Source organism: Contarinia nasturtii, unplaced genomic scaffold (assembly GCF_009176525.2).
Source record: "Contarinia nasturtii isolate CC-2019 unplaced genomic scaffold, AAFC_CNas_1.1 Cnas_scaffold_4311, whole genome shotgun sequence".
NCBI classification, from domain to species: Eukaryota; Metazoa; Arthropoda; class Insecta; order Diptera; family Cecidomyiidae; genus Contarinia; species Contarinia nasturtii.
In genome coordinates, this window is record NW_022201606.1 from 1472424 (window position 1) to 1497326 (window position 24903).

At 35.8% G+C, this 24903-nt stretch overlaps 9 protein-coding genes across 13 annotated transcripts in view; 5 read left to right on the forward strand and 4 right to left on the reverse strand.

The window, feature by feature from the left end:
- Positions 1-116: 116 nt before the first annotated feature.
- Positions 117-1617, reverse strand: LOC116350578 (uncharacterized oxidoreductase TM_0325-like). The gene is made up of 3 exons (XM_031782414.1): positions 1083-1617; positions 393-663; positions 117-327 (listed from the first exon to the last, which is right to left on the reverse strand). Exons 1-3 carry the CDS (start codon positions 1548-1550, stop codon positions 308-310), a joined length of 759 nt encoding a protein of 252 aa, XP_031638274.1. The 5' UTR covers positions 1551-1617; the 3' UTR covers positions 117-307.
- A 975-nt stretch (positions 1618-2592) lies between these two features.
- On the forward strand, positions 2593-5644 carry LOC116350576 (proline-, glutamic acid- and leucine-rich protein 1). Its single transcript, XM_031782412.1, has 7 exons — positions 2593-2800; positions 2872-3620; positions 3685-3867; positions 3933-4040; positions 4116-4260; positions 4349-4981; positions 5048-5644. The coding sequence occupies exons 1-7, from the start codon at positions 2696-2698 to the stop codon at positions 5615-5617; spliced, it is 2493 nt and encodes an 830-aa protein (XP_031638272.1). The 5' UTR covers positions 2593-2695; the 3' UTR covers positions 5618-5644.
- Positions 5645-5876: 232 nt separating this feature from the next.
- On the forward strand, positions 5877-7048 carry LOC116350580 (40S ribosomal protein S19a). Of its 2 annotated transcripts, none has more exons than XM_031782415.1 (3): positions 5877-5942; positions 6274-6344; positions 6549-7047. In XM_031782415.1, the coding sequence occupies exons 2-3, from the start codon at positions 6274-6276 to the stop codon at positions 6949-6951; spliced, it is 474 nt and encodes a 157-aa protein (XP_031638275.1). In that variant the 5' UTR covers positions 5877-5942; the 3' UTR covers positions 6952-7047. The 2 variants fall into 2 exon arrangements, with proteins under 2 accessions (XP_031638275.1, XP_031638276.1); XM_031782416.1 differs by lacking the exon at positions 5877-5942 and adding an exon at positions 5998-6016 and having other exon boundaries at positions 6549-7048.
- Positions 7049-7405: 357 nt separating this feature from the next.
- LOC116350577 (cell division control protein 45 homolog) lies at positions 7406-9684 on the forward strand. The gene is made up of 2 exons (XM_031782413.1): positions 7406-8087; positions 8146-9684. The coding sequence occupies exons 1-2, from the start codon at positions 7746-7748 to the stop codon at positions 9481-9483; spliced, it is 1680 nt and encodes a 559-aa protein (XP_031638273.1). The 5' UTR covers positions 7406-7745; the 3' UTR covers positions 9484-9684.
- A 307-nt stretch (positions 9685-9991) lies between these two features.
- Positions 9992-11570, reverse strand: LOC116350642 (mitochondrial tRNA-specific 2-thiouridylase 1). 2 transcript variants are annotated; one of them, XM_031782496.1, is made up of 5 exons: positions 11408-11570; positions 11177-11342; positions 10925-11109; positions 10689-10856; positions 9992-10631 (listed from the first exon to the last, which is right to left on the reverse strand). In XM_031782496.1, exons 1-5 carry the CDS (start codon positions 11481-11483, stop codon positions 10036-10038), a joined length of 1191 nt encoding a protein of 396 aa, XP_031638356.1. In that variant the 5' UTR covers positions 11484-11570; the 3' UTR covers positions 9992-10035. The 2 variants fall into 2 exon arrangements, with proteins under 2 accessions (XP_031638356.1, XP_031638355.1); XM_031782495.1 differs by having other exon boundaries at positions 9992-10856.
- On the reverse strand, positions 11421-16893 carry LOC116350920 (zinc finger protein 600-like). Its single transcript, XM_031782917.1, has 9 exons — positions 16288-16893; positions 15494-16178; positions 15325-15432; positions 15058-15261; positions 12250-13563; positions 12107-12178; positions 11925-12029; positions 11578-11851; positions 11421-11470 (listed from the first exon to the last, which is right to left on the reverse strand). The coding sequence occupies exons 1-8, from the start codon at positions 16771-16773 to the stop codon at positions 11658-11660; spliced, it is 3168 nt and encodes a 1055-aa protein (XP_031638777.1). The 5' UTR covers positions 16774-16893; the 3' UTR covers positions 11421-11470; positions 11578-11657.
- On the forward strand, positions 13610-15077 carry LOC116350644 (actin-related protein 10). Its single transcript, XM_031782498.1, has 3 exons — positions 13610-13780; positions 13842-14765; positions 14851-15077. Exons 1-3 carry the CDS (start codon positions 13725-13727, stop codon positions 14978-14980), a joined length of 1110 nt encoding a protein of 369 aa, XP_031638358.1. The 5' UTR covers positions 13610-13724; the 3' UTR covers positions 14981-15077.
- Positions 16894-17005: 112 nt separating the features above from the next.
- On the forward strand, positions 17006-19685 carry LOC116350643 (integrator complex subunit 3 homolog). Its single transcript, XM_031782497.1, has 5 exons — positions 17006-17730; positions 17807-18010; positions 18093-18348; positions 18412-18617; positions 18682-19685. The coding sequence occupies exons 1-5, from the start codon at positions 17514-17516 to the stop codon at positions 19041-19043; spliced, it is 1245 nt and encodes a 414-aa protein (XP_031638357.1). The 5' UTR covers positions 17006-17513; the 3' UTR covers positions 19044-19685.
- LOC116350641 (apoptosis-stimulating of p53 protein 1) overlaps positions 19233-24903 on the reverse strand; it is an 81718-nt gene continuing 76047 nt past the window's right edge. For all 3 annotated transcript variants that reach the window (XM_031782494.1, XM_031782491.1, XM_031782492.1), the window contains 5 exons: positions 23216-24869; positions 23037-23119; positions 22753-22970; positions 22448-22653; positions 19233-22341 (listed from right to left, as the gene is read on the reverse strand). In XM_031782494.1, the coding sequence (XP_031638354.1) occupies positions 22303-22341; positions 22448-22653; positions 22753-22970; positions 23037-23119; positions 23216-24869 (2200 nt within the window). In that variant the 3' untranslated portion in view covers positions 19233-22302. The remainder of the gene's footprint in view (positions 22342-22447; positions 22654-22752; positions 22971-23036; positions 23120-23215; positions 24870-24903) is intronic.

The following is a 24903-nucleotide window of genomic DNA, read 5'->3' on the forward strand; positions in this document are numbered from 1 at the left end:
AACTACGAATTTTATGACGGGAATTTTGTAATTGAACCGCAGTTGTGTCTTATAGTTTGAAATAAAACTATAATTTTCTAAAAAAAATTGTGGCGATTTATTTATTACTAATAATATTTTATCAATAAAGACGCCCTTTTATTCGTTTTCGAGATAACATCCGTATTTCTTTATCTAATCGTATTTTTGTTATTCGTAATCGTAAACGATATTAAAATACTGGAAAAGTGTATTTACAAAATTCAATATTCATTAAATTCATAAATCCTCAGGCTCAACTTGAAGAAGATTGCTAAATTTATACGATTTATGCCAGCATGAATCCACCTGCAAGAAAAAAAACTTTTGTTAAATTCCCATAAAATACATGAATGAAAATCAGATGTGCTCACCGTCAACGGTTAGTAAAATGCCTGTTAAAAATGACGCTGATTTTTCGTCAGCGAAATAAGCAATTGCCGAACTCGTGTCTGAAACTTCCCCAACACGTCCCAATGGATATTTTGATTTGTATTCATCAAACATCTTTTCAGCAACTTCCTCTGTAAGACCGACTGTCTTGAATATTGGCGTTTTGATAATCCCTGGATTAATCGAGTTTACACGAATATGTTTCGGTGCAAGATCAAGCGCGGAACATTTTGTGAATTGATCCAAAGCCGCCTAGAGAGTAAATATAAATAATTACTATTGCTTGATTTATGACTCTCAAATTATAACAGGGCATGACATTTCGATAGTTTCTATCCAATTCGGTGAAAAATATTTAGCGTTTCGCTTCGCTTGTACATATTTTTTTCTAATTTTGTACAATTGAGATTAAGCTTCTCTCCATATTAATAATAATAATTATTATTTTAGATTTTGAATTTTTTTTCATGAAATTCTCAAAATTCGAAACTTCATGCCCTGGAGTCTTAGTTGGCAAAGTTATAGGATAAACGAATGAAAATCCGACTTGTACGCAGAGTCTATAAAAGTGGAGCACAGAGTTTTTTTTACATAGTTTATTTGTTGTAATACAACAACAATTCTAGTCTCTGCGTACAAGTCGGATTTTTATTCTGATCCATTCAAACAACCTTTGACATGCAGTAGGATAAAACATTTGGAACAGCTTTAAGACCCGCAATACTTGACACATTGACGATATTCCCTCTAGTCTTTTCAAGATGTGGGACACACAATTTCGACAACGTTATAACACTTCTTACATTTGTATTGAAAATTCGATCAAACTCAGGCATGTCAAAAGTAGTAACGTTATCTTGCCCAACGATTCCGGCATTGTTCACCAAAACGTCCAATTTACCAAAGTGTTTGATCGTTTCATCCACAATACGTTCAGCATCTTTGGTCACATCGGCAACAATTGTTAATGGTACTGGTGAACCCGAGTTCTTAATTTTTTCGGCCACTGCATTCAATCGTATTTCGTTTCTACCGACTATCGAAACACTGGCACCTAATTTCGCTAAATGAATAGCTGCGTCAGCACCAATGCCACTGCTAGCTCCTGTTATTAAAGCAACTTTTCCCTCGAAACTCATTTCACCAAGTATGTTGAATCAATGTTCACAAATCAAATTTGAAATTTAAACTAGGATTGTCATCAAAGCGTACCACATTTTTATACAAAAACATAGCTGTTATCTTTATCTCTCTCTAGCAATCTCCTATCCATATATGATAGAAAACATACTTCACATATACCATTGTGGTATTCACCAATCGATTTAACAGCCACACACACACAATGACAATATGTGTATCCAATCGCTTCTTTCACAATACATTTTGAATTTCATTCGGCATAAGCGATTCATATTTTTACACACAGAGAAAAGATTGTGTGCAAACAATATGGAATTTTTTGCTACTACTATCCACAGTTGTGTAGAATTTCATGGGTGTATTTTTCGGTTTCTCAATTTAAAATGATTCCGTACAAAGTACCAAAAGACTATGTGTTTTTTGTGTATCGGACTGTCGGTTTCGATTTTCATAAAAAACTTGCGGATTCGTTTGACGCATTGTGTTACAGCAAAAATATGATTTATTCGCCGTACTGTTGTAAGAATTTATTTGTAATCATTTATTTTAGACATTTTCATCTATAGCAGTATACGCTACGTTAATTGCATCGTGTATCCAAGAAACCATTCCAATGTGTATTCTAATTTGATCAATTCGGGTTAAATACTCATTGAATCGATTGATTGGGAAAGTCATTTATGAACTCGGATTGAATTTTATTGTGAATATTAGTAGTATATTTTACTTAATTAAAATCTATAAATAAAAAAAAATGACAAACCACAAAATGTAACCGAATATGAAATGTATGGCACTGTCTTGCAGTGAAATTGATAAAAAAAAGATAAAATAAATCTTCCAATTTTCGTATGAAATAATATTTATTTGAATTTTAATGATTTTATATTAAATATAACATTATCCATTAATTTGTATTTACAGCCAATTTCAAACAAAATTGATAATAATGTTCAAACAGGTAACGATATTGAGTTGCTCAGTTGTGTGAATGAGCCATTACTGAGCATGTATGGAGTGTGACAGTTTTGTTGATAGAGCACGTGTAGTATAGTTTTGTTGTTATCAACTTGGAAAGACGAATTCTATCAGGAATTCCGGTGTTTTTTTTTTGTTGAAAATATATCCGTAAAAGCAAAGGATGAATGAAACACTGAATATCGTTTCATCGGCTACTGCTTTGCCAAATAAACAGTTTTTGCAGTTGTTGAACGCCTTTGATAATCATCAAACATTCAGTCAAAAGGTAAGAAAACACATATGAACTGCATTTCTTGGTCAGATTATAACACAAAACAATGTATAACATAATTACAGGCAAATCATGAGCTAGATTCGATCGTATCACTGATAACAAATAGCTTGAATTCCCACAGCAAAAGGCACGAAGGACTTTTACTTCTGAGTTCATTTTTACATCAATGTCAATTGGACATAATCGAGCAGAAAGGAAGTTTATGGTTGTCGTTGTGTACGAAAATTTGTGCACAGAAGAAACCAGCAGCTACAGTGTGTCTTGCTTATGAGGTCATAAGTGACATATTGACAAAATCTGATCACATTCCGGACCTTGGAAAGGCGATTTCAAACAATTTGCTAAGCAAAATTATTGAGACAGTCAGTGGTTTGCCGCCAGATTGTCATTTAGCCGCTTTGAAATGCATGGAAGTGTGCATGCAATTGTATCCCGGTCCATCGGGTGCCAGTTCCAGAACAATCATTGATAAATTTCTTGGTACACTTATCGATAGTACAAACCAAGCATTGGTTATTCAAAGTGGAAAGTGCCTACTTCAATTACAACAAGTCAGAGGCGGTGGTGGTCAGGGATCTAGCGTAAAAGGTGCTTGGTCAAATTTACAATCACAACTCTTGGGCAGTTTGCACGGCATTTTGAATCAATTGTTTACAAATGCAACTGAAACCTATGATGGTTTTAATTTTGACGAAGAAATCACCACTTCTAAAATGATTGAATTGAATTTGAGCCCAGATCCAGTACAAAGGGCTACACAATTGTTGACTCGATTTAAAAATTCAACGGACTATCTACGAATTGCATTATGGTAAAATATAACAAATAATTGAAGAGTCAACATTTTAAATTTTTCTTCCTTTTTGTCTGTGTAGTGATCCGTTTCCCGTAGCAAAGGCAATTCAACCAGGACACATATTTTCAATAATCGCCAGGGGACTGGCTGTCAATTGCGCCACACTATCGAAGAATGCAATTACTGATAACATTGCGATTGGAGCACTTTTACCTCAAATTCATGTCTCACTCTTTCGATTGTTAGATTCGTTGATTTTGTTGTAAGTAAATTGTTTTTAATTCAAGACGGAGTGAACATCTTAATCAAATTTTATTTGCCAAATAGATTGCGTGCGCATTTACTTCCATTCGCAAGTAATATATGTCAATTGATTGCACAATCTTTGAAATGGACATCATCTGGTAAAGCAACAGGTTTCAAACGGCCATATATGTAAGTCCCGTTTCTAATTGCTTTTGATCGTGGTATTTTTAATGGGTTTTCTAATTCGATTGAATTTATTTTCAGTTCAATAAGACAGGCAGCCTATCGCACCCTTGGGCTGTGGTGCAAAACGACCAAATATGGTAGTTTGGTTGAAACAATCGCCGACGACTTGATAAAGTTTATTATCCAAGACATAACACCATACCAGAATGAAGTCACTCTGAAGGTATTAACAGGATTTCATTTACCATTCGGTTCCATTAACTATTGATTAATTCTCATTATTTCCATTTTTCTTTACTGGTTAACCCTAGGTATTAACGGGAAGTCGAAAGTATCTATCGAAAAAAGCACGTCAAAAGTTGCACAAAGCGCAAAACGATGCATCCAACATAGCCCAAACTCATTCGAAGTCATTCAATCCGCACAATACCAAAATTATTTACACAGACAATGGAAATGAGCCACTGTGTGAGGCAGCACTTAGCTGTTTGGTGGAGGTTTTGCATGCAGCCGGCTGCTTCATCAAACCTTTGTATCAGAAAATTTTACAAGAGAATATTGTTGCCCTTTCGTTGAATGTTGTGAATGCAACGCCAAAGAAAACAACTCTATACTTTGACAATGAATGCCGAAAAGCTCTTTTTACCGCTTTGTTTGCATTGACACAGTCACCACATTGTCTCTGTCCGCCGCCAATTCAATATGCAGCCGAAGCTTTTCGATTGGCCCAATTGCACGATAGTAGCGCTGACATTCGAAATAAATGCAGTGAATATTTGCGCGGTATCGAAAAGATTTTACATCCGCAAAAGGAAATTTTCTATTTTCCGACAAATGTAAATGATGTTGCAACGGCATTTAAACAGAATGCGGAAGACTCACGTGCCACTGCAAATGGTTTGGATGACAGTGATAGTAATCAATGCAGTGACGAAGACAATGAGGTAAACACATATTCAATCAATATCATTTGCTATATATTAATTGTTTAATTGATTTGTTTGATTTAGGACGAAGATGTTGAAATGAATGAGGTAGTTGATGCTTTGCCAAAACCACAAAATCAAATGCCCGAAGAAGTTTCGAATAACTCAACCACCGAAATTGTGGAGCATCAAACGAAAACCTCAGGTCAAGTAGAAGAGGAAAGCAAAGAGGCAGTTATAGAAACAGAATCAACCGATTTGGAATTATTGGAGCCATCAATATCATCACAATCACAACAGCCACCTGAAGAGTCTGTAAAAATAGTTGTTGAAGAAAATAATGAAGAGAAACCGTTGACTTCACCGCCACGAAAATCAGCCCGACTCTCTGCAAAGAGACGAGACTCGGCAACAGACAGCGATGCTTCCGTTACAACAAAGTCCGAGTCACCGATTCCCCGGCGAAGATCACTGCGTCGCAATTCAATTTCGCTTCAAGATTCGACTCCAGTAAAGGGAAAAGAAGAATCGAACAAGTTGCCAACAATCACTGAAACCGATGGCACTGATAACGGAGCTAAACAGAGTGAAGAAGCACTAATTGATGAGCTGGCTTCAGCGTTTGTTGATGAATTTATTGACGATGATGATTAGATTTTTTTTTTTAAATTAAAATGTATTAGCAATTTATCAATGAAAATAAAAAAATAAATTAATATTTTTTTCTGAACTCAAATTAAATGTTTGCATTTTAATTCCGAAGACATTATATTTCTTTAAATTTATGATTTAAATTATTTTATTTTTGTTAAAACGTCATTCAAACGTGTGAACACGCCTTAAGTTCACAAATTGAGCAACAATCATGTGTGACATCTGTCATTGTCCACGACGGCGATTGGCAACATCGTTTCAAACGCGACAACTTCACGTTCATACATCAATATCTCTCTTTCCGGTGGTTCTTGTCAAATTAAAGGTACGGACTTTCCCATTGTCCAGATAAATTTATCGAAAATTCTCATAAAAATTTAATCAAATAGATTTTTTGTGGTAAATTTCATTGAAATTCTATTTAATAAATTGAAATCAATTGGAGTACATAAGTTTTTTTGGTGAAATTTGTCGAAAAAAATCGATTTTATGTGTACTGTGAATAGCGTGACATGAGAACGCATTGCGCACCCATAGTGTAATGCCTATCACATGTGGCATTATTGTTTACCACAATCGAAAACAACGATTACAACCATTTAATTTCGTGAAATTTCACTAATTGATTGTGTTTTTTGGCTATTTTCTTCCTCTAGATGCCAGGTGTAACAGTAAAAGACGTCGACCAAGCTGCTGTTGTTAAGGCAGTAGCCGAATTCTTGAAAAAGTAAGCATCGAACATAACCTAACTTTTATATATGTTACATGGAACTGTGTAAATCAGTGATTGTTAATGTGATACACATCACATAATAATATGCTTTCAAATCATTATTCAGTTTAGCATAGAATTTTTTTGAATGTGTGCTATCGAATGAAAACATCTAATTTCATTGTTTTTTTTTTGATGTTTTTCCCTTTCATCATTTAGATCTGGTAAATTGAAGGTGCCAGAACAAATGGACATCATCAAGACCGCAAAATTCAAGGAATTGTCGCCAACCGATCCAGACTGGTTCTACACACGTTGTGCTTCAATTTTGCGTCACTTGTACCACCGTCGCTCAGTCGGTGTTGGTGCCATCACCAAAATCTATGGTGGACGTAAGCGTAATGGTGTTCATCCATCACATTTCTGCCGCTCAGCTGACGGTGCTGCACGCAAAGCTTTACAAGCATTGGAAGCTATTAAATTGATTGAGAAACATCAAGATGGTGGCCGTGTATTGACCTCACAAGGCCAAAGACATCTCGATCACATCGCCAACCAAATCGTCGTTAAACAAAGAGCTGCAATCAAAGCCGCCGCTCAAGCCGTCATTGTAACCGCTTAAATTAATCACAAAAAGTGTCCAACATCCGGTATTTTTTGTAATTTAATGGCTTAAAATCAGAAAAAAGTTTCAAATAAATCTAAACAAAAAAAAAAAATAAAAAAAAAAACAACAAAAGTGCACTTTTTTTTCATTTATTTTTATTGGTTATGACAACAGGTCTTATTGATATACTATTTGGAAAACGATAGGTTTGATATATCTTCTGATTAATCGTGCATGTTTAGCGATATGGCTAAAAATAATGAAAATGGGAAAATCTTTCAAATTCGTTTTTGTCCAAAAACAAACAAATATGGGAAATTTTTGTTTTTTAAGAAAAAAAATTTATATCCGAAAAAACTGAATTCGCCGAATTCGTTGCCTTGAGAATTCGCCGTAATCATCATTTCGCCATATTCGCCCATTTTGACGTTTAAGCGAAAACAAAAAAGGCAGTTAGTTTTCGCGCTTCAATTTGACAACTAACACCTGAACGCAGACGAGGACAAAAGACACCATCAACTATGTTTATTGTACAAAAGAACGACGAATAAACTCGAATTCTTCAATAGTTAATTTTAAAGAATCAACAATAAACTACATTTTAATCACGCTCAAACAAAACTTGATCGAATAATACGGTGAAAATTTCCAAAGCGATAACCTGCACGATGTTGTTGTTAGACCAATAGACGCGAACAACGTGAATTTTGCAACGCATTTCACAAGCTGCAGTAAATAAAAGGCTTCAGCGAAACACAAAAAACCCCGTTCGTATTTTGAAGAGTGACCAAATTTGTGACGACCACAACATGTTTATTCACGATTTAAAAAGCGATTTTTATAATATTTTACGCGGCAAACGAATTTTGGTGATTGTTAACTATGACATCGACGCAATATGTGCGAGTAAAATTCTGCAAACGCTATTTCGCTACGATCACATGGTGTATTCAATTGTGCCGATCATGGGAATTGCTGGACTAAAGCGTGCTTATGACGAGAATAAAGGCGACGTTAAATATGTGCTGTTAATCAATTGTGGTGTCTGTTTGGATATTGTTGAATTGTTGCTACCAGATGAAGATGTTACTTTTTTTATATGTGATTCACATCGACCGATGGATGTTTGTAATATTTACAGTGATTCTCAGGTAAGTGTTTTTCGTCTTCATTTCCAAATCATTGGCTCTCATGTTTCATGTCTCTCAGATAAAAATATTCGGCGAACCAAGCGGTGAGGAGGGAATTCCTACATTCGATGCACTGTTTCGTGACGATGACGATAGCGAAGATGAAAACGGCGACGACGATAATTCGGATAAAGAAAATGGAGAAGCTTCAAATCGAGCCGATCGAGTCGAACAACAAATACTGAAACGACGAGAGAAGCGGCAATGGGAGGAGAATCGCAATAAAATCCTCTTCGATTACACACAATACAGCTATTATGGCCGAAGTTCGGCCATCATTCTATTTGAGCTTGCCTGGAAACTGAGCCGAGACTCAATGGAATTGCTGTGGTGGGCAATTGTCGGATTGACCGAACAATTGGTAATGGAAAAAATTGAGAGTAGCTCATACGTGTTGGAAAGCGATAAAATTCAATCGCATGTATCCCGTTTAACAAATAAGGCGAGCGATCAATCGGTACAATCGGCGATTAAAATTCACTTTGAAAAGGATTTACATTTGGCATTGTATCGACACTGGAGTGTCTATGAATCGTTGCGCAATTCCAAGTATTCGGCATGCAAATTAAAATTGTGGACGACGCGTGGTGAGAAACGTGTTCATGAGCTTTTAGTTGAAATGGGATTGCCACTTGCACAGGCCAAACAACAGTACAGTTCAATGGATATGATGTTGCGCAATGAATTTTATCAAATGATCGAACGATTGGCAGAAAAATACCAGATTGGTGACATTGTTTATGGTTCGTTCACCCTTCAATATGGTTATCGTAACAAATTTTCAGCGGCCGATTTTGTGTATGCAACCATTGCGATTTTGGAGTCAATTCGAAAGGATCGAACACCGGAACATTGTTTTCTTGAAGCGCTCGACAGTTTATCACGCAACAATAAACAAATACTCGATGCAGGCATTGAACAAGCAAAACAATTTTTGTGTGCCGTTTTTAAACTTGTGCAATCTGCACTGCAGGCCAATCAGGTTCGATCAGCTGGACCATTTTTGTATTTTGTCTTGAACGAGGAAAATCCATACTTTTCCTGTCCGCATGGTCTATCAATTTTAGCAAAATTTTTACTCGAAAGTTATGTGTCGATGTCTCGGAGTAAAAAAGCAATCGAACAAGCAATGATTGTGTGTTGTCCAGTTGATTTAGACATGGGAATCTATTTGATAATTGGCATTCCGCCCGTATGTGAAGATTCGCCGAAAAACTTTTTCGGCAAAGCATTCGAACAAGCAGCAGCAAATACCAGCGCATCGGTGTCATTAGATTTCTTCGAAAGTTCAATTGCCCAAATTAGACAAAGCGATTTAACAAAATTCTTGGACGGATTAACCGTTTTACTGAGCTAATTCGCTGTATTACCAATTCGAATCGTTACATCGTTATTTATTTAGCATTTTAAGACAATCATTTAGTAAATACAAACAAATAGACTTTGATTACAAACATTAACGTGTAACAAATAGCCCGTGGCTTGTATATTTTCTAATTTCAAACAAACTACTCTTAAGCACACAATAAATAGACTTTTAAGATTTTCATATCATTTCCTTATTTTGTTTCAATTGTTTTTATTGTTCTATGTTATTATAGATTTATTTGCGCAGCATTTTTCAATATGATTTTTCGCAACAGCCATTTTCTAAAGTCATTTTCAATAGGATAGACGATCGTTTGACATCCTTATAAGGATATTCCTTACTATAGTAAGATGTGCATTTTAGAGAATATCTTTTTTTTTCTCCGTCAAGCGCTATATATTTGATGCATACATATTTAGCAAAAAATACTCTACCAATTTAGTAGAAAAACACACAGTAAATTTCAAGATTTTTTGTTATTTTTTTTATTTTCGTTTTTTGTACAGTTCTCAGTCGCTTATACTTCTAAAAATTTATAATTCATTTAAGTTTTTCAGCTAATCTTTCGCTTTCGTTAATATGATCTTCCTTCTCTTTCATATATTGTTGTCTAACTCTTTTCGCTAGTGAAACCATGGTTTCATCATCACTTTTTTCATTTTGTATATTGAAAGCATTCCTCATATGTGGTCCAGTCGAATGAATTTTCGCCGATCCAAGACATTCGTTGTCTCTATAAAATACGGAAAATTGGCCGGGGCATATGGCCCTCACTGGATTATCTAATTTGACTAAAAGACCCCCATCTCTCTCTACCAAATCACATACTTCAAGTCTGTGACCATGTTGAAATCTAAACGAAGCTCTTACGACAACGTTTCCATTGAATGGTGATCGATTAATCCAATGTGGTTGTTCGGTATAAAATAGGTCTGTTAATAATGTTGGATGGTTTCGGCCAGGTGCGACCAGAATTGTTTTTTTATCCGACATCTTGTGAACAGTAAATAATGCTTCCTTTTGTCCACCGTAGTTGATTTTCTGGCCTATTGTATAATTGTGAATGCCTTTATGTTGTGTAACTATTCGACCCGTTTCAATATTAACAAAATCACCCCTGATCTCTGTCACATAGTCTGAAATAAAATCGCTAAATTTTCTCTTTCCAACAAAACATATGCCCATGCTTTCACCTTTCTTTGCGATTGATTCCAGTCCAATTTCGTATGCGATTTTTTTCACTTCCGATTTTAGATAATTGCCAATGGGAAACATAGTGTTTCGTAGGGCGTCTTGAGGAATTTGTGATAGAAAGAACGTTTGATCTTTTCGACGATCGATGGCTTGAAGTAGTTTTACATCTGAAAATAAAAATTGATTGTTAATACTTCAATCATTCAGTGCTCATTGCTACTGGTATTTGACTAACTTTGATTCGGATCGAAATCTTGCAAGAAATTCCCGAATGATGTTCGAGCATAATGTCCGGTGGCAATTGCATCAGCTGACAGATTTTCCTTTGCATATTGATAAAAAGCGCCGAATTTAATATATTTATTACAATAGACATCCGGATTTGGAGTTTGACCATTTTGGTACAGCTGTAATGTGGTTCTGAAGAGAAAAAGAGAATTCCAAATGATAACTCCCGTCAATTCATTCAATGTGTTGCACATCTTACTCAAAAACATCGGTCCAATACTGCTTGACAAAGTTGATGCGTTGAATGGGTATTTGCACTTTATCACACACGTATTGTGTATCTTCCCAATCTTTTTCAGCTGAACAGAACCCAGTCTCATTGACCAGATCCCAATTTTTCATAAAAACAGCGCGAACATCAAAACCTTATTACAATGGCACTTTTTTAGTTAAAAAAAATTCTTATATTTTGTTATATATTCAAAATCACCTTTTTGTTTTAGCAAATATCCTGCCACAGCCGAATCAACCCCACCAGATATACCTAAAATTACTTTCCGAAACATTTTACTAAACGAAATTTTCTTTCGATTTCATGCTAACGACTACAGTACGAAACATCAAAACCACACGAACATAACCTCAATCTCATTTATTTACATGATTTTCTTTTGACAACAACTTAATGCCAAATGTGTCATTTGTGAATATTCTACGTTCTGGATTTTTATCTATTTGGATTATTCCGTTTTTAATGTCTCTGGATCGTCTTTGTTGTAATGAGTATAAGAATGTTTTCTTAGTTCAGTCTGAAGTCGAAAGGATTCGCTGCAATGTTCACATCGATACATATTTTGACCTACATGACATCTCAAATGTTTTGTCAAATCATTCGATTGGGAAAATGAGCGCGGACAATATGAACAAGAATATGCTGGAAATAAAATAATAAACACACAATTAGATTGGAATAAATTGCAAATTTTATAAATAATGGATAAGCTTACGTCTTTCTCCAGTATGGGTTCGTTTGTGCCGCTTCAAATGATCGCTCGAATAAAATCTCATCAAACATGTTTCGCATTGATACCTTCGGTCTTGCGTATGTATGCCTACAAATAATAACATTTAATAGCTGAAATTGTGAAAGTTTGTTTATCACATCCAATCAAAACGACTTTAAACTAACGTTTATGCTTTTTCATCGACCCTTTTGTAGTAAATGACGATCCACATAAATCACATACATGTAATTTTTGGCCTGAAATACATTTTTTTTTTTAGTTACTGTCAACGTTTCATTGGATATTACTGTGTTTAGTCTATAGATACCTGTATGAACTAACATATGCGTTTTGAGTGCAGCTTTCCACTTAAAACGTCCGGGGCATAAATCACAGGCAAATGGTTTTTCCGATGTGTGTAACATTTGATGACTGGCCAGCAAATGAATCGTTTTGAATGATTTTCCGCACTCTGCACATAAGTGGCTTGAATGATTGTCTCGAATGTGACCCTTCAATTTGCGTTCACTAAAGAAAATCGCATCACAGGTTGTACATTTAAATTCTTTGGCCTTTTTGTGCCATTCCATGTGCCGAGCCAGCAGAAAATTTAATGGAAACTCTTCGGTGCACAAATCACATTTGTAAATCTTCAGTTGGTCCTTGTGCATGTCATGTATGTGATGTTTTAGCGATGTAAGCGTGCTGAACGCCATATTGCAATATTCGCATTGATGAATATTTTTGGTGTGTTTGGAACGGTGTCGGAACCAGCTAGTCAAGTGAGTAAACTTGACATTGCATGATGTACATTCAAATGGTTTTCGTGTGTTATCATGGTCGATCATGTGTTGTCGCATCTCATTAAATTGAAGAAATCTTTTCTTGCATTCGAAACATTCAAATATTTTCTCATCAGCATGCGGTCGCATTCGTTTTGATTGTGATGTTTTCACTGGTTTCCTCTGTCTCACCTCACTGTCTGATTGAAGCGATCCAGCATTTTCATCGATAATTATACTTCTGGCATCAAAATTTTCGTCCACACAAACAAGTTCCGATATAGGAAGCAATGGTTCGTCATCATTCTTGACATCAAAATACAAATTTTCCACATTGGTTTGAGTAAATTCAAAATCATTTTCAATTTTGATATATCCCTCGATTGATTCATTTGTGTTTTGAATGTCGTCTATTTTTTCAGTCTTTGCAAATTCATCGTAACTTTTAGTCGATGTAAATCTTTTTAAAAAAAATTGCTCACTGGCCTGACACAGAATGTGAAATTCATACGTCGATAGTAGATTTGTTTTGCAATTTGAGCAAATTTTTCGTGGAAAACCATCTGTTACGGTAACTGCTCGCTTCAAACAGTGCTCCAATATATTGGCCAACACAACACCATTATAAACAATCTCAAATAAATCTTGCATATGATTGTTCTGCGTCGCACAAATTCGACAAAAATGCTGCAAATTATCCATGTCCATGGTTACGAATCCATTGAAAAATACTAATTTGTTTTTGCGTTTTTGTAAGTTTTTCGCCTTTTTTCGCCTTTTTTCGGACGAATTGTAATTTTGGTAAACAAAAAAAGTAAACTTGTTTTCGTAAAGTGTCAATTGACTGACATTATGATGAGCTGTCAAATACCGTGTGTGTGTGTATTTGTATGTGTGCGTGAGTATATGTGTCTGTGTTCGAATGAAATCATCTCCAGCGAAACAAATGTCAAACAATTTATAAAGAGAAAAGTAGAAACATTTTTCAATATTTTTCTAAAGTTTATTTATTAAATCAAAAATGCCTGTGTATGAGATAGCGCCAGTAGTTTTTGATATCGGTTCCGCATATACAAAGTAAGTTTCGTTAATTTAATTCAATATTTTTGGAATATTCATTGAAATTATTTGCAATTAGATTGGGATTTGTAGCTGAACCGCATCCACGCTCAATAGTTCCGACCCAAATCATATCGGGAACATCGCCAACAACATCAAAACCACTTTTTGAGTATAAAAATCAGCTTCAGCTGTACGACCAAGTTGTTGATTTTGTGCAAACATTGTTCTTCAAACATTTATTAGTCAATCCAAAAGAGCGAAAGGTGGTAATCGTTGAAAGTGTTCTATGTCCGACGGAGATTCGTGAAGTGTTTGCCAAAGTGCTATTCCGACACTTTGACATATCATCCATACTATTTGTAACATCGCATTTGGTGGCATTGTCAACATTGGCTATCGAAACTGGGCTAGTGGTTGACATTGGTCACAAGGAAGCAACAGTTATCCCGGTATACAGCGGAGTACAAGTACTTTTTGCTTGGCAGGCCCAACCATTGGCCGCCGAAGCTGTTCATACCGAAATCAAGAGACAATTGATCGAGAATGGCGTATCGAGTGAGCTACTCACCGATGACATTATCGAAGAGATAAAAGTTCGCACATGTTTTGTAACCACATACGAAAGATCACAAAAATACAAAAACAATGAAGAAGTTAGCCCACCACCCGACGTCAGCTATCCAATTCAAGGCAAAGAAACAATTACCATTCCCGGTAAATTGAGAGAAACTGCATATGAAGTCTTGTTCCCAGAGGATAACGATCGTTTGGGTTTACCGTATATTATTTTGGATGCGATTGCGGCTTGTTCGCTTGACATGCGAAAAACTTTGTTGGAAAATTTGGTAATTTTAGGTGGAACAGCAATGGCACAAGGCCTGACAGCACGTTTGAAAGATGAATTAATTACACTTTTGAAAACTGGTGTGTACAAAGAAAAATTACACACGACCACTGTGAAATTCCATCGTCTACCGGCCAAGGAAAATTTTGCAGCTTGGTAAGTAGAATATTTGATTGGTTTCTCCTACTACTCAAATGTACAATCGGCATTTTTATGGTTTCTCTTTGTTTTTATTTCAAAGGTTGGGCGGTTCCATTTACGGTGGCACTGAAATGCTGAAGGCAAAGGGGCTAGCCAAAGAAACGTACATGAAATTGAATCGTGTTCCGGACTGGATAAATTTAGACGATAATAGACCATGGGGCAATTGATCAGTATATAATTTATTCCATACACACATATTTTATAACATAGTTATTTTGAGATAAAATTGAGTTACATGTTTAGCTTAAGTTTATTGAATTATCATCCATTTGTGTTTTGTTTTCATTCTGAAAATGTTCGTACGAATGTTTTCTCAGCTCGATTTGTAATCGGAATGATTTCATGCATAGGTTGCATTGATAAGTTTTCTCTCCGACATGTGATCGCATGTGCTTATTGAGGTCACCAGATTGCGCAAACGCTCTATCACAATACATGCATTTATGTGCTGAAATTGAGAATAGAATATTGATTTTATCTATATTTAAGTGGATTAAATAGTATTGATTACGTTTTTCTCCGGTGTGGGTAAGTAAATGCCGTTTGAGATTATAGATCGTTCTAAACTTCATCGAGCACAAATCACACGTTTGTTCTTCAGCTTTCCTATGGCGATGCCCTAAAAGAGATTTGATTTGAATGAACTTGACAAAAAATGAATGGTTTTAAAAATGTTTTACTTCTGTGTTCGTCCAGCGATCGTTTTGAGCTCAATGTTGATCCACACAAATTGCAAATATATTTTGCATCCGAGTGTACATCCATGTGTTTTCTCAAGTCTGCATTACTGAAGAATCGCCGTGGACATTTCGAGCAAGCAACTGATTTATTACCAGAATGTCGAATTGAGTGACTTCGAAGCGTGCCCATTGTTTTGAATCCCATTCCACAAGTGGCACATAGATGAGGCCTCTCGTCCGAGTGTGTGGCAAGGTGTTTGGTTAGTAGGAAATTAACGCGAAATCCACGATTACAGATATGGCAAATGTATCTCTTTTCAACTTGTTTATGCTGCACTTGATGACACTCGAGCAAATAAGTCATGGGAAATAGTTTCGAACAGTCGGCGCACTTGTACAAATTATGATGTTCTTTGTGGCTTTCCAAATGGCTCAATAGGTTGGTGGTTGTTTGAAAATGTTCAAAACAATAATCGCACTGAACACTCTGTCCTTTGCACAAATGTGTTTCAAATCTCGTTGCCGAAAAGTTCATGGCACATATTTTACATCGAAATGGCGTTGCCTCGTTGTGTCGCTTTAAGTGAAGTCGAGTATCTCTGTACGATTTTAATTTTGCTTTGCATAAAAAACACTCGAATAATCGGTTCATTTTTCGGTTATGCATTTCTTGCTGCAACTGTGCCTAGGGCGAATCATACAAAAAAATGGAAATAACGGAAGTAATGGAAAAATAATCGAAAGAATGGATAGCATTTCTTCAGTAATGGAATAGTCATTTTTAAGTGATTTACCTGCAGCTGTACACTATTTGAGGCCATTTTACAATCTTCAATCACGTCATTAGCGGTTGGCTTTCGTTTTGGTTTTTGTTCAATTTGCTGTTGTTCGGTATTTTCCTCACTGATTTCGACATTTTCAAGTTTCAATGGTTTTTGAATAATCGGATTATCATCGTCGAGCAAACAAAACTCGATGGGTTGGCTTTTTGACTCGGCTTCATTGGACTTTGTGTTGGTGACCATGCGTTGAAATTTATCTTCACTCGATTTCACAAGATTATAAAAATCAAATGCAATCTCCAAGTTCGATAAGCAGCGATTACAGATATGCGATGGCCGAGAATCCGATTGCCGGATTTTTGTTTGGGTACAAATTGATAACATATCGGCCAGCATTAGTCCTTTCTTTCTGATTCCAAACAAACTTATTGTTTTTAATGACCGCTTCGCACACACACGACATATCTCACCAAATTTATTACTGCCTTGCACTGACATTGTTCTTCATTAAATTCTATGTAGCCAATTGAGACTATTTGCAGAAAAAATAAATTCAATTATCTTGCAAGTAAATAAAACACATCGAAGTACAGAAAAAAGGAAAATAAACAATTTCAGACATTCAGCTGTCAGACTGAAATGTCAAATGTTTTTTTTTTGTCAACTCACGCTGCTCACGTCAGCTCACGTAACCATGCACACGACAGAAATTTAAACAGAATAAAAACGATTTTCATTTCGTTGAATGTGACCTCTTTTATCAAATGACAATGTGCGTATTGTCTGTGAGTCTCACTTCTTTATTTCGTCCATGCGGAGAATATTTATTTATACAAAATATTTATTCTATAAAGAGCTGCTGTTGTTTTGAAGAAACTGCAGCAGCACTTGCAAAAATGTGTGCGTATGGTGAAAATCATGGGAACGACAGTGGCACGAAATGTTCAACAATATTGTGCAAAACGGCTGGTTCAGCAAAATTGATTGCCACTATGGACGAATGTTGCATTATAGAACACATATTCACATGGATTGTCAGTGTGTTCGTTGTGTTTAGCATCACAGTTTAACGAGAAATCTTCGGTACAGTTCGATAAAGATTTTGATCAGTAGACAGTTTGGTGCGACAACGTTCAGAGCGATATTCAATCAATCGATCAATTTAAGTTTCGCCGTCAAATAAATTAATAGTAATCAAACAATTGTCCACAAATGTGTTGTGTTTTGTTCTGGTCAAAATGAACAATAACTATACCATCAAGTACAAAAGCCGATCGGCTTCAAATATAAGCGAAAAGCGCATCGCAGCGGCATACAGCAAAGGTAGTCAATTTGACGTAGATTTGGTTACTTCCGACGAAAAGATAGTGTCAGCACATCGCTTTGTGCTTAGTCTGTATAGCAGATATTTGGCCGGTCTACTAAAAGATGCTGTCATGAACGGATTGGTTATAAGTAAGTACATTGTTGCATAAATTTCAGATGTTAAAATGCACAATTTGGTAACATATTACATTTATTGTTTTATCAGTTCCATTGACAAATTACACTCACGAAATTGTGGATAAAGTCGTCCAATTGATGTATTTTCGCGAAGTGACAGTGCCCACAGATCTAACGTTGGAGATGGCTTCAGCGATAAAATTCTTGAAGATTGATGACACCACAATCGGTGATTCAAAATTGGTACAGGAAGCGGAATTCAAGGAAGCGGAGTTCAAGGAACCGCAAGGCAGTGAGTTTTTTTTTCGTTTTTCATTGAATCACTCATGACTTTGAAATCATTATTATTCATTCCAATATGGAAATAATTTTAGCACCACCCAAGCGTCAAACTACACCACCGAAACGTCAAACTACACCACCAAAGCAGGCAAGCGCACCGATTCCAATGCAGACTCAACAAAAGCCACCGCAGCAAAAACAACCACAGCCACAGGTGAAATCAATACAACCACAGCCAAAGCCTCCACAGCCGAAACCGCCAATGCCCATTCAATCCCTATCAAGTGAAGTCACAATCTCTCAAACGGATTCATATGTGGCAGGCAAACGCAGTCGTTCCCAGTCAATGTATGTCTTGAAGCACTGTTCATCATCTCATAAATTGCGAATAAAATTAACGTTTTTTATTAGGTTCCAAGGTCCAATACTCTGTTCGCAAGATTTCGATATGGCCGACGTACAAACTTCGATTGTTTCTGCAAACAAAAAAGGCCCCTTTGATGTTCCATTTTATAAAAATTTGACCATTTCGAAGGTGCCATCACGACCAACCAAACCCACCGACACACAGATGCAGATGCGAGCACTAAGTCCATCTCCGGTTAAAATGACGAATGGTATTAAAATATTTCAATTCCTTTTATAACAACATTAAATGACAATTTTTTTTGTGCTTTAAAGACAACGTTCCACCACAACCACAACAAAAGCAACAACAAGTCCGGCCAACTTCCCCACCGCCACTACCTCCATCAAACGTTGCATTATCACGGCTAATGCAAAATCCAGCTCTTACATTTGGAGTGTCTGGCAACATTGGCCAGACAATTGGCGAGCCCATGGTGACACAGAAAAATTTAAATGCACTACAACCAAATGAATTGCCTTCAGAGGCAATGGAAACCGATGACTTGGCCGACGAGATCAAATATGAAGAAGAAGCCATGAATGCCACGAAAAACATCATTGACACAGACGTTGAACTAAAGCAAGAGGCTTTACGTGATCTTTTCCCGGAATCGCAAGAGCCCGAAAATCAGTAATCGAACAAGATTTAAATTGATTTCAAATCGAATCGGTCTAAGAACGGTTGATTTGCTCAAAACTTAAACAAAACTGACTCGCTTGCAACAAAAGCATAAATTTAAAGATTCAAAAAAAAAATACATTACCTCGAGTCTCCTATTTTCGAATGAATGAACAAAGAAAAGAAAGAAAAACAGTGAAAGGAATGCATGGTTTTATAATTTATATAACAATAAAGTTTATTGCAATTTTTCATATGTGTTGTACCTTATGAAGAAAACGAGAACAAAAAGAATTATTCGAAATATTGATATTTGATTTGTGTTTTAACATCAAACATAAATGTTGTTATTGTCCTAACCGTAACTTTTATAATTTCCATTTCTTAAGGCAGATTTGACAGGGTTCTCAATAAAACAATGAAATGCTATGCGAAAACATACTAAACATAGTAATATTAAAACAAAAAGAAATATTGAAAGAAAATACTTCAAAATATATAATCTATATGTTCATTCTAACTGGGAACTGGCTCCTATCATTCTTCAAACAAACTTATTTGGAAAAAGCAGTTGCATTTTGTGCCAATTCATTTATATTGATCCCTTGTGTGTGTGTTTATGTGCAAATTAAATGCATTCAGATATACGAGCAAAAAAAAAAACAACTTATTCTTGGAAAATGTTCCGCTAATTTTAAGTGTTTAGTGTAGTTTTTATAATTTTGATTCAGAAAATATGCATTTCAAAAATATTTTATGAAAATATGATTTGATGTGACAAAAAAAAAATTGAAATAAATAGAAGTTTAATTACAATTTTATGCGTGTGAATGAACTATATTCATTATTCTCAATCAATTTACTTCACACTCTCTTCGTTTGACATTGAATATATATATAGGTCAATCTTATGTACAAATACTGTTTGATTTATATAATTTAATAATTTTGATGAATTTCAATTGAAATTTGAATCGCACAATTTCCATTAATTTTGTTCATTATATATATATATATATATATTCCCCTTTATTGCCTGAACTGATCAAATGGGTGCTTATTTATTTATCTTTTTTCGCACAAAATTACAATTTTTATATTTTTATGGCACTTTTAAACGCCAAAAAAATTGGACTTTTCTTTAAGCCGTTATTTTGTTGTTTTTATTCATTCCGAAGAGAAAAAGATGCATACCAAATAAATCGACCTAATAAAATCACACTATTGCCGGACTCAGTTAAACTATTTAGCTCAATCTTCCTTAAAAGTAGGAAAAAGCGCTAATGCATTTACTCGTTGTACTTTTTACAAATGCTTTGCTTTATTGTATTCATTACAAAACAATGGAATTGCGATTTATTTTGCTTCGCGTTGTGATTCTCTCTGTTTCGGTCGCTTGGATTAAGTATTCATGAAACATATTTCGAAACCGTTTAGTGAGTGGTTAAACAAACAAACAAAATTTCGTGTGGAAAGCTTGAAGTCGATGTGTTTGTGTGTGTTCAATGGTGCCTTGTATGTGTGTGTGTTTTCTTTTTCACATGGAATTCTTGCAAGGATTCTCGTGTAATTGTTTCTATAAATAATTTGACCGATTAAACAACGATCGAATGCATTGTGTATTTGTCTGTGTTTGTGAATGTATTTGATGGTGCAGTGTGTGCAGCACATTTGTTGTGGGTTTTGTGGGTTTCGAAGCTTTCGAACTAAATCTATAATTCATCTTAAACATGTGTTAGAGAAAAAAAAAAAGAGAAGAAAATTAAAAGAATAGTATGTATAAGGTTTGAAACCGTGGCGTTGAGTGCTCATATGTTTCAATCCTACATGGTGTTCGTTTCCTCAAGTTTAAAGAGTCAGAGAGTGAGAGAGAGAGGGAGACAACAATTGAAAAACTGTATTTGTAGATTTGAACATCTGTACTTTTGAAATTTGATTGTTTTGTCAAAAGCGTTTTCTAATAAATACACAAAACCGTCGAATGAAGGAAAATGCCGTCGGAAATGGTTTACACAAGCCCCCATTTCAATTGTGTCAATGGAAAATACGCGTTTGAATAATGTTTCATGCTAGCATTACGGCATGTCGGCCCAAAAAACGTTAAGTTTCCTGTGCCAATAGCCTCTACCACATAATGGTTGCAATCATTTCATAAATAAAGTTGTATTGATCGATGATTTCGAGAAAACCGGAACTATGGACGAAATGCTATTGTGTGATAGAAATGGCCGTTGGTGCCAGAATTTTCATGAAACATTCATTAAAACTAGAACTTTTCAAAGCAATTCAAAAGGCATTGTTATCGATTTTCGACGTCATTTCAATACTTTTCGGGTTTGTTTTCTTATTTGCTTGGTTATAAATTTGAATCAAACATACATATGTTGTGTGTGTGTATATATAAATTGAGTTCACGTCTGGTTTTTGAATCAACCATTTTTAGCTAATGTTTTAATATTTAAATTCAAAATTGTGTCTATTATTTATAAAGACTGCAAGATATTTATAATGTGTTTTGAAATATTTGTAATTCTGTCATTTGGATTATTAATTTCGTAAATATCACATCGAAATTCTGTATGTTCTCAACTGTTATTATTAAACCCTATATGTTTTCCCTTTCTTTTGTTCTACTAAAAATTTATTCAAGATAAACTAGATCCTTTCTCGTGTATTTAGTGTATTCAGAATGAAAATGTGTGTGAGATTAAGCAGCATGTACTCTTAAAATGTAAATTTTCGTTCGATACTGTTGAATACATATCCAGTTAAGTTAAGGATATCGCCTCGAATACTTTAATGTTTTACGTGATTGCATTGTTCGTGCTCTCTAGTTATCTAAGTTAAAAGGTAACGTAGAGCCATTATGCATCGATTTTGGTTGCACTCCATATTATTATGGATGCATTACAAACACAGATTATTTTCCCTCTTTCCGATCTAAATATTTTTTTTTTGTTCATGAAAATAAAAAAAGAAGCAAATGGATGAATGTTGGTCGATTCAAGCTCAATTGGGTATCAAATACTTGATTCGGTTCGACATTATGCTGTTGCCGCCGTCGCCGCTGCTGCTGGCATTATGCTAAATAGATATCGAACAGATTTGGATAGAGTCCAAAGCTAGAATAAAGTATGCGTTAACATTGTCGAACATTTGTGTATAACGTTGAATGTTTTGTGTTTTGCAGCAACTGGTCAAACAAAGTGTGAAATGTAGTGTTTTTTTAGTATCCCAGACTCATGACGGTATTGAATCCAAGACTTTAATGACTGTTATTCGGATTGTTTTTTCAATGGAATGCGCGCATATAGCTGCAATTGAAATAAAAAATTTGATGTTTGAATTTGATTCAATTTGTTCGTACAGACAATTTTACATCAAAGCAAAATTCAATTCCAATTCGAATATTCAACATACCCCAAGCAAATTTCGTGGAACGTAGCCTTCGTCTCCGGTTTCCTTCTTTTTTGCCCACCACCATTCACGCTCTGCATCATCTCCTTTTCGCAAAATAATAAGCTGATCGTTTACGTCGAATGTAAGCTCGTCAGACTGTTGTGCTTCGTACGAAAACACAGCATACACCTCACCGCTATTCATTATACCTAACTTTTCTTGAATGCCTGAAAAATGATGCAAAAAAGACAAAAGATTCGTGAATTTAATGTTCAATTGTGTGATTCAAATGAAAAACATGTAAAATACCAAAATGCAATACATACTGTACAAATATTCAGAGCAACCATCGAAGCCTTCTTCGTCTTCTTCGCATTTCTCAGCTGGCGTTTCGTGATCAGACAATGTAGATGCAAATAGACAGGCTCCTGATTCGACCAAAAATTTCACCATAGCCAAATTATTACAACTTGCGGCACAATGGAGCGGTGTCCAGCCATCGCTATCTTGTGCATTTACATCGCAACCGAATTCAACCAAAAACCTATTCAAATCCAGAAAATAAATGAACATTCCTTTTGACCAATTCATTTTCATTTATATCACTTACTTGACAATATCAAAATGTCCGGCACAGATTGCATTGTGTAATGCAGTAATTCCTTCGTCATTTGCAGCACTCGGATTCGGTACCTATTACAAAGTAAACAAATTAATTTAGAAGAAAGAAAAACGTGTCATTGGCAAAGCAGGAAGATAAAACCAAACCAGAAATGTAAATGAATTTACCTGAGCTGCTGTTTTTTGAACGAGCTCTAGTTCACCCTCCAAACTGGCGTCGAGAAGTAAGGCCAACGGATCGAAACTAACTCTTCGAGATAATTTCACTTTAGAACTATCGCTCATAGACGATCTCTGTCGGCGCACGACCTCTGTATTTTGTGGTGCCTGTGGTTTTTCCGGTTCGCTACTAACAGATGAAATGGTTGATTTATCATTTTCATCGAGACTACTGTTGCTACTGCCAGCTGGAGACTTTGCTTTATTCATCGTTGGTATGAATTGTGGCAATTTACTTTCATCCATATTCGATTTGTTTCGCTCATTTTCGGGGAAAAGAAGAGTCGATGGCATTTCAATACGCCGTGATGTGTATTGAATTGGCTTAATTCCCGATGCAAGTGATCGAAGTCGTGGCTGTTCGGATAGTGGTTGCTTTTTAATCGTCAATGGCTTTGCTTTGATTGGAAAATCAATTGTATGTGCTTGAATGTGTGAGCTAATTTGATGGGTTGCATCAATATTAGGCCGATTATTTTCACTGTTTGTGCCTTTTTCATAGGAAGCAATTGCCGATGGAGTATTTTTTGATGATGTGTTTCGATTCGTACTGCCATTCGATGATGACGACGACGACGACGACGACGTCGACGATGATGATGATGTCGGCGACGATTCATGACTACTGTTTGTACAGTCGTTATTATTTTTATTTGGTTTCGGTGGCAAGGCGGGTCGTGATTTGTCCAACGATTCAACCGTCACAATTGGCATTACATTTACATTGGGTGCAACAGCATGCACGCGCGGACTTGGTATGGTTGATTTAACGGAAGAAGTAATTGATGTTGGAGCTACACTACTGATTGGCTTTCTTGGTGGCACCACCATGTTTCCATTTGAAATTTGATGTGCCGACAAAAGTTTTGATTTTTGTGCTGTTTTGCCATCCAAACGATGATTGCTATTCGAAGAAGAAGAGCCAGTTGTATTGGCCACTGACGATGGCACTGATTTATTTATTGCATTCAAAAATTCACTTTGTACAGATGGTTGGTGCAAACATGATTTTAACACTTTTGATTCCGTTTCATGTTCGACTTTCGCACTGTCGCACTCATTCATATTGGAATTGGCTGTTGATTCTACTTCATCAAAGGATTCCTTGCCCATTGAAATTATTTTGGTCGTGTTTATTGTTGGTGAAGGTGCTGCTGCCGTTGCCGCCGTCGTCGATATTGTTCCAGCCGCTTTACACTTCGTCGCCCGTGCTGAATTATAGGATAATGTGTGCAATTTCGAATCAACTTTATTTGTTGTCACAAAATCAGTGGTGTCACCATTTGCATTCAATTCAAATTCTTGTGAATGCTGTTTCATGTGCAGTATTTGTCGTGCCAATTTTGTTTCATCACTTTCAGCGAATTGAATGTGATTTACGTTGACATTTGAATTATTGTTCAGAGTATTGTTTGCATTTTTTTGGTTGGATTCATGTAAATTTAATTTTAAATTTGCCAAATCTTGCACCATTTTACCGTGCTGCTTCTGCTTGTTGGCCATTCCACTTGGTTTATGTTGCGGCATATGAATGAATGGTTCAACAGCAGCCACATTTCCCTTTGGTACGATACGCTGTGATGGATACACACTGTGTGATGGCCTAAAATGTAGCAGAAAAAAAACGGACGAAAAAT

What these genes read in the sequence shown, in the direction of transcription:
- LOC116350642 (XM_031782495.1), bottom strand. Translation starts at nt 11,483, where the DNA reads ATGTTTCGGAAAGTAATTTTAGGTATATCTGGTGGGGTTGATTCGGCT. An exon ending in ATATTTGCTAAAACAAAAAG is followed by an intron (nt 11,343 to 11,407) that starts GTGATTTTGAAT and finishes CATTGTAATAAG; the next exon opens with GTTTTGATGTTCGCGCTGTT. An exon ending in TATTGGACCGATGTTTTTGA is followed by an intron (nt 11,110 to 11,176) that starts GTAAGATGTGCA and finishes TTTTCTCTTCAG; the next exon opens with AACCACATTACAGCTGTACC.
- LOC116350577 (XM_031782413.1), top strand. Translation starts at nt 7,746, where the DNA reads ATGTTTATTCACGATTTAAAAAGCGATTTTTATAATATTTTACGCGGC. An exon ending in ATATTTACAGTGATTCTCAG is followed by an intron (nt 8,088 to 8,145) that starts GTAAGTGTTTTT and finishes CATGTCTCTCAG; the next exon opens with ATAAAAATATTCGGCGAACC.
- LOC116350578 (XM_031782414.1), bottom strand. Translation starts at nt 1,550, where the DNA reads ATGAGTTTCGAGGGAAAAGTTGCTTTAATAACAGGAGCTAGCAGTGGC. An exon ending in TATCCTACTGCATGTCAAAG is followed by an intron (nt 664 to 1,082) that starts GTTGTTTGAATG and finishes TTTACTCTCTAG; the next exon opens with GCGGCTTTGGATCAATTCAC. An exon ending in CATTTTACTAACCGTTGACG is followed by an intron (nt 328 to 392) that starts GTGAGCACATCT and finishes TTTTTCTTGCAG; the next exon opens with GTGGATTCATGCTGGCATAA.
- LOC116350580 (XM_031782415.1), top strand. Translation starts at nt 6,274, where the DNA reads ATGCCAGGTGTAACAGTAAAAGACGTCGACCAAGCTGCTGTTGTTAAG. An exon ending in GTAGCCGAATTCTTGAAAAA is followed by an intron (nt 6,345 to 6,548) that starts GTAAGCATCGAA and finishes TTCATCATTTAG; the next exon opens with ATCTGGTAAATTGAAGGTGC.
- LOC116350643 (XM_031782497.1), top strand. Translation starts at nt 17,514, where the DNA reads ATGAACAATAACTATACCATCAAGTACAAAAGCCGATCGGCTTCAAAT. An exon ending in GTTCAAGGAACCGCAAGGCA is followed by an intron (nt 18,011 to 18,092) that starts GTGAGTTTTTTT and finishes AAATAATTTTAG; the next exon opens with CACCACCCAAGCGTCAAACT. An exon ending in TCCGGTTAAAATGACGAATG is followed by an intron (nt 18,618 to 18,681) that starts GTATTAAAATAT and finishes TGTGCTTTAAAG; the next exon opens with ACAACGTTCCACCACAACCA.
- LOC116350920 (XM_031782917.1), bottom strand. Translation starts at nt 16,773, where the DNA reads ATGTCAGTGCAAGGCAGTAATAAATTTGGTGAGATATGTCGTGTGTGT. An exon ending in GCATATGTTAGTTCATACAG is followed by an intron (nt 12,179 to 12,249) that starts GTATCTATAGAC and finishes AATGTATTTCAG; the next exon opens with GCCAAAAATTACATGTATGT. An exon ending in GTCGATGAAAAAGCATAAAC is followed by an intron (nt 12,030 to 12,106) that starts GTTAGTTTAAAG and finishes TATTATTTGTAG; the next exon opens with GCATACATACGCAAGACCGA.
- LOC116350576 (XM_031782412.1), top strand. Translation starts at nt 2,696, where the DNA reads ATGAATGAAACACTGAATATCGTTTCATCGGCTACTGCTTTGCCAAAT. An exon ending in ATCAAACATTCAGTCAAAAG is followed by an intron (nt 2,801 to 2,871) that starts GTAAGAAAACAC and finishes ACATAATTACAG; the next exon opens with GCAAATCATGAGCTAGATTC. An exon ending in TATCTACGAATTGCATTATG is followed by an intron (nt 3,621 to 3,684) that starts GTAAAATATAAC and finishes TTGTCTGTGTAG; the next exon opens with TGATCCGTTTCCCGTAGCAA.
- LOC116350644 (XM_031782498.1), top strand. Translation starts at nt 13,725, where the DNA reads ATGCCTGTGTATGAGATAGCGCCAGTAGTTTTTGATATCGGTTCCGCA. An exon ending in ATCGGTTCCGCATATACAAA is followed by an intron (nt 13,781 to 13,841) that starts GTAAGTTTCGTT and finishes ATTTGCAATTAG; the next exon opens with ATTGGGATTTGTAGCTGAAC. An exon ending in AAGGAAAATTTTGCAGCTTG is followed by an intron (nt 14,766 to 14,850) that starts GTAAGTAGAATA and finishes TTTATTTCAAAG; the next exon opens with GTTGGGCGGTTCCATTTACG.